This window comes from Nipponia nippon, unplaced genomic scaffold (genome assembly GCF_047370975.1).
Source record: "Nipponia nippon isolate SJK-2023a ecotype South Korea unplaced genomic scaffold, ASM4737097v1 scaffold_8, whole genome shotgun sequence".
In the NCBI taxonomy this organism is placed as follows: Eukaryota; Metazoa; Chordata; class Aves; order Pelecaniformes; family Threskiornithidae; genus Nipponia; species Nipponia nippon.
Window position 1 is genome coordinate 39,231,804 of NW_028262402.1, and position 19,469 is coordinate 39,251,272.

The 19,469-nt window shown below is 43.2% G+C and overlaps 1 protein-coding gene across 7 annotated transcripts in view; it reads right to left on the minus strand.

The window, feature by feature from the left end:
* Positions 1 to 11,436, minus strand: part of FOCAD (focadhesin) — a 135,734-nt gene extending 124,298 nt beyond the window's left edge. For 2 of the 7 annotated variants that reach the window (XR_015700932.1, XM_087741424.1), the window contains exons 1-3: positions 11,306 to 11,435; positions 3,399 to 3,507; positions 2,864 to 2,952 (exon numbers count right to left, since the gene is read on the minus strand). Coding sequence is in view for 4 of the 7 variants with exons in the window: in XM_087741424.1 (XP_087597550.1) it covers positions 2,864 to 2,920 (57 nt within the window). In the remaining 3 variants the exon portion in view is untranslated. Of the gene's footprint in view, positions 1 to 2,863; positions 2,953 to 3,398; positions 3,508 to 11,300 lie in introns of those variants that run through there. The other 5 variants (XR_015700933.1, XM_087741428.1, XM_087741425.1 and 2 more) reach the window with 4 other exon arrangements.
* Positions 11,437 to 19,469: the final 8,033 nt, after the last annotated feature.

Consider the following 19,469-nt stretch of genomic DNA (forward strand, 5'->3'; position numbering starts at 1 on the left):
CTTTTTACTGTTTTCCTGAGGCAGAAGAGAAACAAACCTCCACAGGGCTCCACATAGATCCAAGCGACTCTTTGTACAGAACCTCTTTTAAGATTAGAAACAGGTACATACTCAGGAATTGCAGATATTTTAATGCATCAACTGTAATAGACATTTACAGTTCCACTGCTGTACAGATCTCAGTGTGCTTAACAGCACTGGTAATTATTAAATCCTTTACTATATAGGGCAGCAGAAGCAAGAGAGGAAGTGGAATACAGCAAATCTAAGCAACTTGCACAAATTTTTGCATCACTAGTTTTGCTAAACACTGATGACAAACATACTATCATACCTTAAGCATTTTAAATAACCCCTAGCATAGCTACTGCCAGAAATGTTTCATTTACTTTAAACATGGCATTTGAAGTTAACAGTATTCCTCATAAAGGTATTCTGTGGCAGAGATCATGAACAAGATTTAAGTTTTCAAGGTCCTCCAAAAAAATGCTTCAGTTCTGAAGAACAAGGTCTTCAGTTCTAAAGAACGGCATATGTTTGTTCATTTGAGTTTTAAGATTAAGCATATCATTTTAATAGAAGGAACGTCTTATTTCCTCAAACTGCCTTAAAAAAATCTAAATGTGGACCGAAATACTGAAATACCCTCAAAGGCTTCAGAGTGTTTGAATCCAGGCTTTTTGTTTTCTGACTCATCTCTAATGCCTTACTCTGTCTTGTTTCATAATCATTGATCCTGCTACACAGAAAACCCTTTCTGTGAGAGAGAGAAAGACATCTTTTCATTGTAAGAACACAAAAATGTTTCAGGTGATCAACATAGGCAGAACAGCAGCTGCATCTACTCTTCTATGGTAAGGAACGATCCTTACTTTTGGAAAAAGTAAACTAGGAAGCCCACAAGAAAAAAATAATAGTAACATTTCTGTTTTGTTAGTGTGTAAAAAAAACAGGAACAGATTATTTTAAATGTTTTCAGGTTCCTTCTTTCAGGATTTATTTACACTTCATTTAGGTACTAGTTGCTAGCCTTGACATGACAAACAGTAGTACTCTGAGATAACAGTTCACGTTTCCAGGAAAGATGACACTTTAAACCTTCCTAGACTACAAGGATTATGCCTTTCAAAGGTTTGGCTATGTACTCTAACACAGTTGACTTAAAAAGACAGTTTATTATTCCGTAATCTTACTCTTGTGAAAACAGAATGAGAAAAATCAGACAAAGTCAGATATTTATCTCTGTTTTTCTGCAGCTATCCTATTACAAGAGCAACAACATGCTCCCCAGGCAGGTTAAATCTTTTTTAGTTCACTTACCAAGTGAATCTTCTATTATTTTTTCTGCTTATAAGGAACTTCAGAAATTAATTCACACCCACATCCTTACAACACTTTCATTACACCGAAAAAGGGCTTATCAATAGAAAGTCTTTTGGAGTGAGCCATACAGGAAAAGCAAAATGTAGATTATCCCACTGCATTCTAAGACCTTGATTCAGCAGTAAAACTTTTTGACCTACAAAACTATGCTCAAGTTCCTCACTTCACTGATCCTTGTCTGTGTAGGTTACATGCTTTGCAGAGCAGGTATCTTGGTTGATCCCAGAAAGAGAAGACATCTGTCACAAAGTTGAATCCTGGCCTGATGATAGTTTGAAGATTACAGCATGCTTTTCAGGGGTCACAGAATATAAGTTGAAAGTAGCAAAATCACCAAAGCACAGCACAGAATCAACCAAAGTACACCAGTAGCCCTTAATGATGCGCAGCTGTAGTGATGAGCCAAGACATTTCAGCAATACTTGTACCATGGGGACATTCTTCTGCACTGAAGAAAAATTAACTGGTTCAAAGATGCCGAGTCCTACTCATCAAGGCTAGTAATGATGTGAACTCACCTGCAGTATAAGACACTTTGCTAGACTTCAGATGAACTCTAGCTTTCAGGGACATGGCTTCCTCTCCTAAATGCCAAGTTGATCACACGAGGACTTGTGTGTCTCTCTTTCAAACTTAATTATTGTAAACCAATTTAGACTGAGCTGAACTGAAAAGGCAGACAGCAGGTTGCACAGACTGAGTTCACATCAACTTATGCTATCAAACAAATGGCTACATATTTAATCCTGAATTCAAAACAGGGAGAGGAATAAAATGGAGAAGTTAGCAATGATCTTACAGCTGAAGAGACATATTTTTAATACTGAAATGAGAGATGACCAAAGCAAGGAAGGTGTATTTTTTTTTAAACAGAGCCTATTACTTTCTTCCTTCCTGTCCATTAAAAATACTACGATAAACACTTCATGCACATGAGAAAGTTTCAGGTGAACGTGATTAGGAGCCAATGCATGGATGTGAAAATAAAGGTGTTTGGTCTGCTGATCACAGTGGAGCTGTATACAGTTATTCTTTGATGACAGACAAGACTGCAGTAGTTCATCAGCTCTCATCACACAGGAGAAAAACACATCAGTCCTAAAGACAGTTCTATAAAGTATTGTCAAGTATTTCGGCCCCATACTTGACATCTGGTAACTCCTGGCTTCTCTTGAGATCAGAGTCACTAAAAACCATTTGGCCCCACTTAAATCTTCCAGTCCTGGAAAGTTTCTGATATTCCTATGGAGACTTTACAGTGATAAGTAATTATGTCCAATGTTTGGATTACACAGAGAGGGGAATTAGCATTTATTTGCAACTTCAGAATACCCTACTTCTATTGTTTTCTGCCTTTGAAGCCAAACAAAACAACCCCAAAAGAGTCTTTCTTACCATCTTTTTACAGTCAGGCAGCAGGCCTTGGAACAAAGGTTTCCAGACAAATCAGTTTGTTCAATGCTTTTAAAAAAAAAATTACCTGTGACTGAATAACCGCATTAGGAAATTCAAACCGCTTCTTGATGTCATCCAACATTTTGGCTCTGTCATATGACACTAACTCTCACTCTGCAAGAGAGATTAAAAAAATATACTTAAGACTATGAAAGAAAGCGTGCTATTTGCCAGAAAAAAAATACACAAGATTTATGTTGTACTTAACAGCAGATGTAAGCATTAAAGCATTTTCTTCCCCCTCCTAAGTCTACCATATCACCTTGCTTTATGGGCTTAAACCCAAGAAATGCTTAATACTCATTGGTCTTGCACAATGAATGGGTGATCGATATTTCGTAAAGCTAGAGCAAATATACAAGTTCCATATGGCACAGCATATGTGTATTCTGAGATCATTTATCCTTGAGAGCATATTAAGTATTTCTCATTGACTTGAAAATGGGATGGCTCAACAGGAGAGTTCACAGTTTCTAAAACATAATTTAAAATACAGAAGTCTTCAAAAATTTTTCAGTTATTTCATGCAAAACCAGAAGTAAAACAAACAAAAGACCCACCTGTGAGACTGTAAATGGCAATTGTAGTTAGGGGCTGGTACGCTTCACAAAAAAACCCTCCTCTATAAGTTGGAATATGCAGGCACTCACAAGCACACAGGAACCTAAACTGGAGAGAAATCAGAACTCAGCATACCTTGTGGCACACCAACAAAACTGATGGCCAACAGCAAATATTCAAACATTTCAGTTTACTGTAAACACACCTCCAGTCACTTGGGATGGTTTCCTTAAAAAAATAAAAAACTAGCACTTGCTGAAAACGTAAGTGTAATCCTTTGCAATAAGCACTGAGAAAACACATTCATGCACAGTACTCCAGTTTCAAGACATGCTGTCAGTGTGATGCATTCAGAATCTTGCCACTTATTTTCAAAAAGATGGAATTAAACCCTGGAAACATGCAAATGGAGCATGGGCCACAACAAATACCATTCACAGCAGGAAAACCCAAAATTAATAGTTATCACCTCAATGAATATAAATTCCTGGCAGTTAAACAGCAAAATATTCCCATATACTTGTGAATTACATTTCTGAAAGTTTAAGAGGAAAAAAAAAAAAAAAAACAACCTGTTAACTGCACTCAGAATGATGCTAGTATGGGTTTGTGTTGTTTTAGAACTGATCCATTTAATTGCATTTTGAGACAATAGGTATCCATATAATAAATGAACACACATTAAACTAGAGTTAACATATTGCTTTTTTTTTTTTTTAGAAAGAAATATGATTGCTACAGCAAACAATTCCAGACATACCTAGATCTGTTGAGCATGTCTAATGACTCCAGTGGATCTAGATGCATTCAAGCTATTTGTATACACCAAAGGAGTCACAAAACACATCCCCCTCCAGTTCCATCTAACAAGCAGCAAAATAATGAAAGGTTTCTTCCTGGGTAGTTTTGACACAAACACACTTGAATTATATGGTATCTGCCACCACGTAATTTGTATTATTCACATTAAAAGGAGAAACTACAGTAGATGATCATTATAAGCACAGTACATACTTTCAATGGAAGCACAGATCAGTTATTCCAGGCAGACTAAAGTCTATTGCCTTCCCCATCAGAAGCAATTCCTCAATTTCAATCAATCTACACTAAATATCTACAAGATATTTACAATGCAACAGCTGTATCAATGCAATTAATGAATTTAAATACCATCTGAACAGTTCTTCAGTCTTCGGCATTTACTTTCAGCAAAGGTACTTGCGTGTGCACATGGAATGCCTGGAAATTTTACAGGATCATGGGATAATTAAGGCTGGCAGAGACCTAAGGATGCCTCTAGTTCAACCTCCTGTTGAAAGGAAGTTCAGCTATGGGGTCAGACCAAGTTGCTCAGAGCTTGGTCCCATCAGGGCTTGAAAATCTTCAAGAACAGAGCAGGCACCACCTTACTGAGCTGTCCTGATTGATAAACGCTTTTTCTTCATCACTAGGTTTTAGCCACAGACTGTGGTGAAGAGCCTGGCTGTGTATTCTTCATCCCCCTCCCATCAGTGCCAGGGCCACTGTTGGGTACCCCTGTAGCTGTCCCTCCTCCCAGCTGAACCAGCCCTAGTCCCACAGCCTCACCTCGCAGGGCAAGGGCTCCAGCCCCACTGTCTCAATGGGGTCTCCTGAATTCATTCCTGCTGGTCAGTGTCCCTCCCATACTGCGGGATCCAAAATGGGACATGTTGATATGAGGTCTAATGAGTGCTGAGCAGAGTGGAATAAATCCCACCCTACCCTGGCTCCCCAGGCTATGCCCTGCTCACACTGCCTGGGGCACTGCCTGCGAGGGCCCATGGCCATCTCCACCGAACTGCTCCCCAGCCAGCCCATACTGTAAGGGCTGGGGCAAGACAGGGCATTTGTCACTGTTGAAATTCCTGAGGTTCCCATCAGCCTTTTCCTCTATTCCGTCCAGAAGGTGGCCCTGCCAGTGGGAAAATATCCCACCTTTGACACAAGAACACTGCAAGAGACAGTGTTGAAAGCCTTGCTCAGGTTGAGGTAAATGACACCTATTGCTCTCCACTTATCTACAAATACAGTTATTTTACCCCTTGGTAAAGGCAATCAGGTGGGTCAGGTATAATTTTTCCTTGGTAAATCCAGACCCAGGTTTGCTCTTCCCAATAAGAATCACTGTATCAGAGTTTAGGTTTGAACAAAGATCTCCAGAGGTCATCTAGTCCAATCCTGTCATCAGAACTGGTCTGATTAGATCAGCTTGCTCTAAGCCAAGTCCAGTCAAGTCCTGAAAACCTCCAAGGATGGAGTTTCTCTGGGCAAGTTGTTCCAATATTCAACAACCCTCATGGTAAAAACCTTTTTCTTAGTACCCAATAGGAATTTTGATTTGTATATAATATAATTTTAATTTGTATATAGCCAGCTTCTGCCTGTTGCTTCTCATCCTATTGCTGGGCACCTCCGAGAATAGTCTGGTTCCATCTTTTCTGCATTTTCCCACCAGGTAGCTGCAAATGGCAATAACGTCCCTCCTTTGCCTTCCTCTCTCCAAGCTGAAGAGGCACAGCTCTCTTAGCCTCCCCTTGTACATTTTGTGCTGCAGACCTCTGACCCTCTTGGTGGCCCCTACTGGACTTGCTTCAGTGTCCTTCTTGCACTGGGGATCCCAAATTCTGAGGATAGCACTCCAGACGCTATCTCACAAGGGCCATACAGAGGGGAACAATCATGGTCACAGATGTCGCATTCTTACTAATACAGGCCAAGATGCAGCTGGACTTCCTTGCTGCCACACTGCTCTGCTGCCTCACGTTCATTTTGGTGTCTTCTAGGACACCCCATGAGCATGTTCTCTGTAGACCTGCTTCCTAGATAGTCAGCCCCTGCCCATATGGGTGCATGGGATTATTTCGTTCCAGATGCAACACCTTGCATTGTTCCATGTTGAAGTGCAAGAGGTTCCCATAAGTCCATTTCTCCAGACTGTCCAGGTCCACCTGAAGAGCACCCTACTTACCAGTGCTTTGAATGCTCTCTGCAATTTGGTGTCAGCCACAAATTTGCTGAGTGTCCTCTAGCTCATCATCCAAGCCCTTAATGAAGGCACTATGCAATGCTGGGCCCACTACTGATGCCTGCAGGACACCATTACTTGCCAGTCTGATAGACTTTGCACCACTGATCATCAATGTTTGAGCCCAACCATCCAGCCAGTTTTCCACTTACCCAGGCCATGTTTCACCCATTTGGTGATGAGGAGACAATGGAAGACTGTATCAAAGGTCTTGGTAAAGTATACAACATCCACTGCCCTTCTTCTGTTCACAGCACAAGTAACCTCATTATGGAAAGCAATGAGGTTGGTCAGTCAGGCATGATTTGCCCTTGGTAAATCCACGCTGACTGCTCCTAGGCGCACCCTGGGGTTTTTTGCATCTAAAAATGGCTTCTACAAGGATATGTTTCCCAGCCTTCCCAGGGACTGAAGTGATACTGACTAGCTTGCAGTCAGCTGCATCCTCCTCCTCCTTTTCATGCCCAGAAACATGCTCCAAGAGGACGCATTCCATGATCTTCCCACAGACTGAAGTGAGGTTGACATGCTTGTCATACTCCAGACTGACTTTTTTCCCTTTCTGAAAACGGGTCAGTGTTTGCCTTTCTGCAGTCATTGCAGATCTCCATGACCTTTTGAAGGTTAACAGAGAGCAACCTCACAAGGGCATCAGCCAGCTCTCTCAGAACCATGAAAATGTCCTACTTTTCTTTGTTCAGCACTTCAGTATTAATGTAACAGTAGAAGCTCCTCTTGTTGCTGTTGTCATCCCTTGCAAGTTTCAATTCACACTGAGCTTTGGCTTTCGTAACGCACCCAAGCAACACTTCTAAACTGCACCTCTGTAGACTTCTCCTGCTTCTGCCTCCTGTATGCTGCCAATTTTGCGCTGGAGCACACTGTTTAGTCTCCCAATATATCTAGTTGATCTCTTGACTATTGAGATAGTCTTTCCTTGCACCTTATGCTGTGCTTATAGCTCTGCCAGCTTTCCTCAGCTCCTTCACCCTTCAAAGCTACCTCTTACAGGGCCCTACCAAAGTGTCCACGTAATAAGTCAAAATCTGCTCTCCTGAAGTTCAGGGTCTCTACTCTGCTACTGACCTTCCCCATCCCACTCTTTGTGGGCTCTAGCCATTTACAACCCGAGGTACCACAAGGAAGTAAAATTTCACTGTAGAAAGAGGGAGAAAGTTGCATCCTCAGTTGAATAGATACTTGCATAGTTTCTGATCTGAACTTTAGAATTGGGAACCAGACGAATCAAAAATAAAGATACCACCCTGCACATTGCTGCAAAACTTAGATGGCAATGCAATTGCAAAACATTGCAAAAAATGCAGGAATCCACTGCATCCAACTCTAACGGCATTTTTTGAAAAGCACATTAAAAATATACAGTATTGGAAACCTGACAGGCTAGAAATCCAATGCCATCACCTTTAACTACAAAAAGAACTTCAAGCATCACAATGACATCATCATTCAACAAAGCACTTCTGTCCATACTAAACGAGCCTGCTGAGTGGGCATGGATTTGCCTACATGCTTAATACTAAGCCAGTAGGGTTCTCTTTCTTTAGAAATTACATAAAAGAATTAGAACCTATAAAATATAGGTAGGCTAAAACATTTAATGCTCAAGTATTGTGAAAAGAAAAAAAGAGAATAAAGCTTACTTTTAATACAGTTTTATTATCTACTTCCCACACGGATTTTGCAGGGGTACAAAGAGCAGAAAGTTTTTTCTCTCAAATACATACTTAACAGAGTATCTCCTCATAACCAGGCTGTTGAATGCTATTATTTCATACTAGTAAAATACAAACATTAAATGCTATTTTATAGTTCTCCTAATCTATGCATATTATTTCATAGTTATTCACCTGTGCAAAAATAAGTCTTTCTTCTCACTATACATTCTCAAAGCATCATTTCCAGTCTTCCCAATACCAAATAACCTCCGTGGAAACATCATGCAATCATCTGTGCACTCAGAGTGATGATATAATGAGACAAAGACAGTAAGAAGAACTGTTTAGGAGAAGCACAACTGCTGTTGGTAGTAACTGCAGAGCCAAACGAGAGTCAAAATCATTGCAGAAAATTCCAAACAGGATTTATAAAATGGAACCTCAACACTATCTAAATCTGGAGTTAGTAAAAACAAACCCTTTCTTAACCCAGTGTCTTGCTTTTTGGCACCGAAGACGTGAAAGCTATCAAGATTAGGTCAAGACTTAGACACGGAGAAAAGAAAGAAAGAAATCAAAAAGCTGAGGGTTTTTTCCCCTTCTTCAGTTTAGGTAGCTACTTTAATTTGGAGACCACTTTCTATTAATTTAAAAAAAAAAATTCTGAACAACTGCTTTGTCACCTTTAGGAACCATGGTTGCTGCCCACTCTTGTCAGTATGCCAAGCCCCTTCTATAAATAGGTACAAGCATCAGTATTTCTTGCAGCCCCTTTTATCTGCTTCCCAGGAATGGTGCAATTTCCACACAATAATCCCAAGAATTGGAAAAGCAAGAGCAAGAGCAGAGTAGTGTTTCCTACTTTTGGCTGTCTTTCACCACAAAACCAAGGAGCGCTAGGCTCATGAGAGCTCATGAGGGTCTCTTCAGCCTTCAACAACAGCCTTGAAAACTACTGACAAGCTTTACCCCAGCTTACAACATTTGGGACAGCATTGTGTCTCAAAAAAACATTTAGCAGAATCTTTTTTAACATTAACAACTTAGAGCATTGTGTGATTTATTTCCATGTTGTAGCTGACAGAGATATTAGTGTTATACCAAATACAACCCTTGCAAAGGAAGCAGCATCACCCTGAAACAAATCCATCTACATCCAAAACAAGCTCCACAGGAGCAGTTCTTTCTCATTTCACTGCCTCTAGAAATAAAAAAATAATACAGGAATACTATGAAAGGGAATAATTATCCTGGAGATCCTTACAGTAGTCTTCTCCTAACATACTGCAAAGGACCCTGCCAAAATACCTCAACTCAGCAGGCATACACTGGCTACTAAACATCCCAAAACTTATCCCATGTACACCAGCAGCCTACCTTGTTAAGCTGTAACTAATTACATCTCACTTCTCCTGACATTGTTTTTTGTTTGTTTGTCCTAAGCTGTATTTTTCCTATTCTCATTGCTGAAGAGGCATGCTATACCATCAACCACACATTCAAAAAAAACACCCACCTAAACAAACCCCTAACACACATGCACACGAAAGATAAACAGAAAAGAGACAAGGTATAGGAAAGGGAGCCTTGCTTGTTTTCCCACCATAATCAATGTGAATGGTAAGCACTTGTGGTGGGTTGAGCTTGGCTGGCTGCCAGGTGCCCACCAAGCCACTCTATCACTTCTCCTCCTCAACTAGACAAGGGGACAAAATATAATGAAAGGCTCGTGGGTCAAGATAAGGACAGGGAGAGATCGCTCACCAATTACCATCACAGGCAAACCAGACTCAATTCAGGGAAATTAATTTAATGTATTACCAATCAAATCATAGTAGGATAATGAGAAACAAGAACAAATCTAAAACCACTTTCCCCCCACCCCTCCCTTCTTCCTGGGGTCAACTTCACTCACTCCCAACTTCTCTACCCCTTCCCCCCGAGCAGAACAGGGGGACAGGGAATGAGGGTTGTGGTCACACTCTTCCCCTGCTCCAACACACAGTCCCTCCCACAGGAGACAGTCCTCCACAAACTTCTCCAATATCTGTCCTTCCCATGCGCTGCAGTTCTTCACAAACTGCTCCAGCGTGGGTCCCTTCCATGGGGTGCAGTCCTTCAGGAACAGACTGTTCCACAGTCTCCTTCGGGTATCCACCTGCTCTGGCATGGGGTCTGCACAGGCTGCAGGTGGATATCTGCTCTACTGTGGACCTCCATGGGGTGCAGGGGGACAGCCTCACCATGGTCTTCACCACGAGCTGCAGGTGAATCTCTGCTCTGGCGCCCGGAGCACGTCCTCCCCCTCTTCTCCACTGACCTGGGGGTCTGCAGGGCTGTCTCTCACACATTCTCGCTCCTCTCTCCAGCTACTGTTGTGCAGCAGTTTTTACCCCTCCTTAAATATGTTATCTCAGAGGTGCTACCACCATCACTGATGGGCTTGGCACTGGCCACCAGTGGGTCTCTCTTGGAGCTGGCTGGCATTGGCTCTGTCGGACACGAAGGAAGCTTCTGGCATCTCCTCACAGAAGCCACCCATTCTGGCTTCCCTGCTACCAAAACTTTGCCATGCAAACCCAATGCAGCATCCTAATGCTAGGATGGACAAGCACTGCTAATGCAACTGAACCAGAAGGGGCTCTCATGGCACTACACCTTCAGATCTGGTCCATACCAGTTTGCCAAAAGTAATTATGACACGGTAAGCTACGCTAAATTACAGAACCTGATCCTTGGGAGCACTGAGATCACATTTCCTACAGTTATTGTCTTTTACTCGCTGTTAAGGACTCTCTATTCAAACCGGTGTTCCTGCCAAACCAGCGGAGCGAGAATACCTGCAAACACTCCTGCCGTGTGTCACACGTGCAGCACTTCACAACTGCTCAAAACAACCGGGTTTAAATAAAAATAAATAAATAAACAACTCGCCCCATGACTGACTAACGGCAACAGTCGTTGTTACAGCGCTGCTGGCCTGACGGCCAGACCCGGGCAGCCCCGAGGAGCGGCCCCAGAGGAGATGCGGCCCCCTCGTCGTTCGGTCCCCGCACCCGCCCCGCCACGGCCCGGCGGCCCAGCGCCCTCCGCCTCGGCGCTAGCGGTGTCCCCGGCGCCAGGCCCACCCGCACGGCCAGCGCAGCACAGCCGCCCCCCAGCCGCCCCGCGCCCCTCACCTCACCTCACCGAGCGACCCGCCCGGCCGCCGCGGCCTCCTGCCCGCTCCCCGGCAGAAAGCGCAGGCCGACGACAGCGTGAGACCCGGCCACCCCTAGGGGTCGAAGGCGCCTGCGCGGCGGATAGCGCATGCGCAATGGCTGCCGGGTGGCCGCTAGGGGCGGGGGGGCTGAGGGAGTCCTGAGCGGTGACCCCCGAGTACTGTCCACGGTCACGTAAATCCGGCGGGTTTTTAAACGGTGCCGTCATAGCAAGCCGGGGCTGAGCCACCGGGACGCTTCTCCGTGATGCGGGAGTGTGAGCGCGCCGTGAGGGCAGCATGGCTCCCCCGCTGCCCGGGCCCGCCTCGCCTTGCCCGTCGTTGGTTTCACACGGCCGGCACTTCAGGCCCAGGCTTTTGTGTGGGATGTGGAGCATGAGGTACTCTTCCAGTGCTGGGCCAGGTTCAGACTCTTCTGTACATCCAACCTGAAATGCAAACCTTAAATTTATTGCCAACCTTAAATCCAAAGACATAAACAGAAGCGATATAACTTGTGTTGAAAAGGATGAGGTAATTCATTATATATTCCCTAAATATGAAAAAGACAAATCTTTAGCAGCTTCAAAATTACTTCAGGGTGAGTCTCTTCAGTCTTCTAAATGCTTTGACAGGCAATGATCGGCACACTGCAGGGACATCGGGAAGACACTGGACATGAAGAATAGACTATGCTCTTTGCTACGCGTTATGCAGCTTTCTTAAAGGCAGAAGAACAGCTTAAGCTCAGCTCTGATGTATTTTGAGGACCGCTGTGATACCAACAGGTTGAAAGCTCCACACAGCAGGGACTAAAGACATTGTATTCTCAATTAAGATTGTTATTTTAACACAAAACAGCACTTCCATTGCTGAACATGGAAGCAAGAGGCAACTTCTATAAGACATGTATAACATCAGAATGGCTGTCACTAAAAATATCTTCAGAAAAAGTCACAAATATTGTGAAAGGAATTTGTTTGAAAAGGGTTAGATTATTCTCTTAAGTGAAGGGTGTGTACTGTGATTTGGTTTGAGCTGAAAGTAGTGAAACGCTGGCTGTCGTGGTTTAACCCTAGCCAGCAACTAAGCACTACCCAGCCGCTCACTCACTCCCCCCCCCCCCCCCCCCCGGTGGGATGGGGGAGAGAATCAGAAGAGTAAAAGTGAGAAAACTCGTGGGTTGAGATAAAGACAGTTTAATGGGTAAAGCAAAAGCTGCATGCACAAGCAAAGCAAAGCAAGGAATTCATTCACTACTTCCCATCAGCAGGCAGGTGTTCAGCCATCCCCAGGAAAGCAGGACTCCATCGCGCGTAACAGCTACTTGGGAAGACAAACACCACCACACCGAATGTCCCTCCCTTCCTTCTTTTTTCCCCCAGCTTATATACTGAATGGAATAGCCCTTTGGCCAGTCTGGGTCAGCACCCCCCCGGCTGTGCCCTCTCCCAGCTTCTTGTGCACCTGGCAGAGCATGGGAAGCTGAAAAGTCCTTGACCAGTGTGAGCACTACTTAGCAACAACTTAGCACTACTTAGCAAGAACCAAAACATCAGTGTGTTATCAACATTATTCTCATCCTAAAACCAAAACACAGCACTGTACCAGCTACTAACAAAAGTAAATGTAGGTAAGTCCATCTAATGTTTTTCTAACAGTTTCTTACTTTTAAAAGACTAGGGAATCGCTTAGTATCTTAATGTATTGGTTCGAGGTTCACCAACTAAAGCCATAGGCAGTTTATGGCATCCAAAGGGTCCTGCCCCTGCTTCTGTTGAATTGGTGGGAAAGCACAGACTGACACTTCAAGAGCCAGAAAAAGCCCAAAAGTGACTCAGAGAACAAAACTCTGTTCTCTTGAGCTGCCTACATGTGTACATGAAAAGTGAAGATCAGTCAGACCCCATAGATCATGTAGACTGCTTGTTTTCTCCACATGACTTCTCTATGGTAACTTTTTGCAAATGGCAGGTACAAGTATTTGTGATGTGGCTTTCGGCTCAGTACCCTAAGCCCAAGGTGGGCTTACAGTCTGCTTGCTGCTGGAGCTTCAGTATCCCAAGGTCAGCTAAAAGAACCTGGAGGACCTTTCACAGTTATGTATTTCAGTCTGTCTCCAGGTGACCATAGGCAATGGCATGAATCGAAATGCAATGTTCAGTCTCCTCTTCCCATTCTATCCTTTCTGCTTTGTCTAAGAGCTCTTGACAGGTTGGTTTGTTATTGATACGCTGTGTGATACATTGGGCCTCATATTCTCCATTTAGTTCTTGAGACACGGTAGGACATACACTGCTGTCTGAAGTGGCTTGGGCCTGATTTTCCCATGGAATGCTGCACGGATCCCACGTGTGGAGAGAGGTTCTTCCTTTTTGGTTGTTCAAGCTACTATAAAATTTTCTTACAAGAAACAACTCTATTCATAAAGGATGTTTGCATGAGAACTTCATGCAGCACTTCAGATAAGAACAAGGCCACGCAGGTAACGTAGCCACCAGTAGCGAGTGGGAGCTGCCTGCAGGCTCCTCGGTTACAGTGCGCTGGCTGAGTTTGTCCTGTGCCAAGGGACCTGTGCAGCATAACACGGGCCTGAAGGCCACACTGGACATGCAGTGCAAGCGCAGCGCAGCACAGCCCTGCACCTGCTCAGGCCAGCTGTGATGTGGGTCTCTGACTCCTCAATGCACAATGGGTCTCCTGGTCAGGATCAGTACATTCCACCCCTTGATCCATGTACACATTACCTTTCCCAAAGATATTATAAATTACAGATTACATTAATAACATACGGGCTTTTCTGGCCCGGAGTGTAAGGCCCAATAGAGCAGACATGGCCTATTGAAGATCACTGATTGCTGGGATACAAGGTCTTCCGCAAGACTCCCAATGCAGCTCGTCATGTCCCTGCCTCGCATGCTGCTGGGGCAGAGAGTGAATCAGTCCCAACTGCCACCACATCCACTCTTGCAGTAGGTAGACACAGGGAGTGTGGATGCTTCTTTGTTTTTCTGTTTCCCTTTTTTTCCCCCACCTTGATAGAGAGTATTTTTGTTTGTTGTCACATAGCCTTTTAGCCAACCAGCCTTTCTTTTTGAAGCTGCCATGTTGCAGAGCTTGCCTAGACAGGTGAAGTGTGTCCCAGTAGCACATTAACCGAAGAAACTTCTCTAGCCATGTGTCAGCTCCCCATTACACCCAAGAGAGGAGACCCCTGGTCTCTGAGTACAGTGCTAAGTCTGCTATTGCGCAAATGAGCATTAGCCAAAATGGCTTTCAATTAATTAGATGAAAATTGCAATGAGATCTCTTGAGAGGAATATAGCCTTTTGAAATATTTTGATGCTGACAGTTCTGATCCTGTTTATATTGTGGAGCATCTTGCTTTGATGCTTGGCATCAGGATATCAGCAATATCACATCCATTTTCTGGATTAATTGAATCTGGTGCCTAATTCCCAGCACTGTTTCAAAACCCTCAGTTTCATGCAGGTCATCTAAGTACGTTGATGGATGAGGAGGACATTGAGTGTACGTAACCCAAATGCCCTCACAGAGGGCTTTTGGTAGCTCCAGAGACTCAGTCCTGGCTTGAGACAAAAGGAATCCATCTCATCTGTATGAAACCATTTACTGTCCCATGGTCTCGATCTGTTTTAATATCCTTTTTTTTTTCTATGCCCAGATCTCAGAAACAGGAAAAAAGCAGAAGGTATCTCTTTACGGACATAGTTAAATCCACACATATTGCTTTTGATTGCCTTTCAATTTGCAGGTCTTCTAGAGCCTGGCTGTGAAACTGAGACGTATTTTCTGTAGTTCCCTGAAGTGGTTTCCCCAGCTTCCAAGGTCTTCCATTAAAGTAAAAGAAATACTTGGGCGTTACGAAGGCAGCGTCCGTGCCAAAGTCATAATTGGGTTTGATTCAGAGCAGTTCATGCCAGCTGCAGATTGTGCTGCAAAATCTGATTTCACTAGTCAAATATGAAAGAAATTTGATGCTTCTGGGAGGTGTCTCCAACATCATTTCCGGCTGGTCTTAGTGTGGCCTATCTTTTATACAGAAAACAATAAAAGTAGAATTCAGCTAGCTTGGACTGGGCTGCCAAATAGGCTTACCACCCTCCAGTTCCCGTGACAAGAGTTTTTACAAAGGTCAGTAAATCCATGAAAACTGCCCTGTTCACTGGCCTGTGAGTTTTCTTCCAGGGGAGAAACTAGACAGGAGTCCTTGGCTCCAGTTATGCTATCAGGGGACAGTCATCCTGTGAGGCATGAGGCACTGATAATGCTCTCCAAGACATGCCAGAAGGTTCTCTCTGTGGCTTTTGTAATGTGCTGTGAGGTCTCCCAGTAAAGGTTATTATCCAAATGAAAATCATAGAGTAACAGCACTGATAATGGCCTAATCTGTGTATCTCGTTTCTTATATGGAGTTTTTTTGCCAGAAAGCAATTCTAGCTTTAAAAATGAAGGAAAGGAATAAGGAAAGTCGCAGTTTAGAGTATATTGCAGAAATCAACAGCAGCAAAGCCTGCTAGTATTAAAATTTATTTATTTTAAATCTCTTAAGCCTGATAATAAAATACAGTTTTAGCAAATATGCCTAGTTAGCTATGTCTTTAGCCTTTATTACTAAGATTTAGGCTTATTTAAAATGCATTGAACTTTCAGATGCAGCTGCTTTTACTGCGAACGGTAGTCAGCTATGAAGGGCCATCACTCCACACACACAGAGCTTCCATGGACTTCAACGGAAGTTCAGTGTGAGGGTAGAATTGAGCAAAAAGTCCCTGATTTGTATTCTCAAATCCTGTTGAGATTAATGAGAGTTGAAATTGCTTAACACTTGCCAGGGAGTGCTCTGCAACTTACAAGATTAGGCTTGAAATGCCTTATTGAACCTTATCCTGCAGCAGTTCATAGATAAAAACGCCCTTTGTATTAGTGCAAGCGAGGCCCGCAGAATAGCTAGGCTGCCTGTAACTGTACAGCACTTGCTCTGCTGAAGGGTAATGTAGAAAGTTTGAGACATCTCCCTGTCAAGGACTAATTGCTACCACTGTCGGAGCATTTCAGTTTCTCATTGGTTGCAGCGCGTGGCAGAGAGCACCAAGACACTGAGGTATTAAACCCTAAATATGCCAAATTTTTCTGTAAAAAAAGAAATAAACCCCAAATTGCATTTTCTTGTCTGTTATTTTACCTTATTCACCTTAACCAATATCAATTAAAATACATGCATTTAAGATTTTTATTTTTAATTTAGACATGCCTATAAAGTGAATGTCAAATGACATTATTTCATCTCTTCCTTTTCGTCAGTTGCTCCAACAAAATCTAATAAACCCTCAAGGTAGTTATACTTACGTGTAGGAGCATATTTCATGGTCTTGTGGGCAAAGAAGTGGTATTTCTTAGTTTCCAGTTCCCCTTTCATGCTCACCAGGGTTTTTTCTTCATCCATACAGTCATTATTATTTGATCTTACTTGGGAGTTGACTGAAAATGACCATCTATAACTGAACTACTAATACAGAGTTTTTCCAGGATTTACTGCATTAAAGATACATTTTTTGTAACTGAAACGAAATAACTGGTTGTATGGCAAGTGAAGGGTACTTAGGACCACCGGTACATTTTATGATGAGCTTGCTACATTTCCAGACACATGATGTCTTCTACATTCCTGGATGAGGTACTGTTTTCCTTCTGGTTTGTTAAGGGTGGCTGTAAGGTGCTGCTGCTTTGAGGAAGGGCTTGACTGGTCAAGTAGAGCTAGAGCCAGTAAGGTACTTTTTGCTGGTGGACTTCAGACCATTAATGAAGCAAATCTGGGGCAAAATTCAGACTGAGTACATTTCTTTGTAGATTTCAGTAAAAGTAATTGAGTAGCTGTGTTGTATGTTAACACAATGATTATTTTACACTGAGAAAATAGTGCTAAATGTTTGGCTGAGCGTTCCTGGGTTGTATATCCAGATTGAATTACAAGACTGGGAAACTGGCCTTCAAATGCAGACACTTTGCATGTGGGGTAACATGGCTTTGGATTTGTAAGCACTGTTGTATTTGACACTTTGGCTGAGGAACACAAGTGGCCAGATGGGAAGTGGCCGGGAGGCAGCAGCTTGTTTACCTTGAGTTGTCCAGCCCTCTCCGGTTGCACAGTGGCTAGTGGCTGGGTCATGCACTCACTCATCCTGTCCTGCCACAACATCCTATCTCCATTTACTAGATACTAAGATGTTCTGTACAACACAGTTCTGCGTCACTTACTGCGTGCAGACCCTCACCTTTCCTGTTGTGGTTAGGGTCTCCCACACCTGCAGCTCCTTTAGTTAACAACAGGAGAAAGAAGCTTCTATTTTGCACAGACTGATTTAAATACGAAAAGTCCAAACCCTTTTGGAATAAATCAAATGTAAATTGAAAAGAATATTCAGATATCCAGTGTTACATAGTTTCTGTTTGCTAGAAGACCAGCAGCATATCTTGTGATGAGGTTTATGGTAAGAAAAAGATTTTAAAACCCCCTAGAATCTGACCCTGAGACCCCGAGCACTGTTACCTGGATGGAGCTGAGGGTATTTCACAGTTCAGAGGGAACAGCTCTGAAAGCTGTTGAAATCAGTTGAAAGAAGACTTCACGTACGACCAGGGAGCACCCAGAGCAGGGTCCCACAGCACCTGGGCAAGAAGAGCTGAAGCAGCTGGTGAGGTGTCCGCGGTCAGCCACTGCCTGGCGGTCCCGGGGCAGCAGTCCCCAGGGATGAGGAGTGTCTGGGACCCGGCCAGGAAGCCGAGCCTGTGGGTCAGGGTCTGGAACGGCAAGGTATGAGGCCAGGCCCATGCTTGGCTGCACTGTAGCTCAGGAAGGCCCTGGGTGAGGGCTGTGCTTACGTGCAGCTCCTCAGCAAAGCAGTGAGGCCCCCACTGAGGCTCTTTCTCACACAGCTTGTTCCCAGCAGTCGGACCCCATAGCAGGGCTTGAGCACAGACAGTCTAACCCCTGGGGAGCAGGAAGGATCTGGCTCATTCTACGTGGATGTCTGCTCCTTTATTCCTGTGATTTGCCCTTAGATTTGAGTGTGCCTGGGCATTGTTAAGTCATTTATCTGTCTGAGCAGTCTCCTGGTGTTTATACATTTGTTGATGTGTTAATCTGATTTTGGTTTTGAGCACATAAAAATGAAAATTGCAAGCAGATTTGGATTGTTGCGGTGTGACCATAGTTAAAATAAAGGGATCCCAGGAAGCTTTTACTATTGTGCAAGTTCTCTGTAAATATTTCCTTTCTGCATCTTGAGGTCTTTCCTGTCTGTAAAGCTCTCATTGGCTTCAGAAGCCCATGGTGGCATCTGTGAAGAGTTTGGTCCCAAAGCAATGTACTTCTCATCTTGTAGGCCACATTTTAAATATCCTGATAGTGAATTGCTTTTTGAAGCAAACTTGCGCAGGTCATTCTGCTATTATTTTCAATAAATGTCTTTAAGTAGTTGCTCAAACTTGCCAATTAATAATTACATAAAGTTGTCAAACCAATCTTCAGCTGCTGCAAATAAAGATACTTCTGAAGTCTGTGGAAAATCTGTATCTTTCTCTGTAATCTTAGAAATGCATTTGTGTATCGTGTCATGACAACTATTATCTACGATCTGACAGAAAAGAGGTGGGACTCTTCCCATGTATTACATTCTGTTTATATTGGGTCCCTCCAATACGTGGGATCAAAAGCACAGTTATGGTTCATAACTAAGATGGGGAAGTAATATTTAATGCTAAATTTCAGAGCACTTTCAGATACTAATGCAAATATTTTTATCCCATTTCACAGGTATGAAACTCGAAGAAAAGAGAGAAGAAGATTTGCCCATAGCTTCACAATAAAACTACAGCAAGATAAAGTGAAGGTCAGAGATATGGGTTAGTTCCACATATGTTTGATCCTGCCTGTGTGGAGAGGGTTATACTAGATGATCTCCTGAGGCTCTTTCTATCCCTTCATTTCTATGATTCTATGATTGGTTGCATTTTCCTTTTGGGATATTTGGATGTGGGGAGAGTGCAGAAATGTGTGTATTTTTCACCAGGACATAATGTGTATACTCAACATAATTTTCTCTGAAATTCACATTTAAAAACAAAA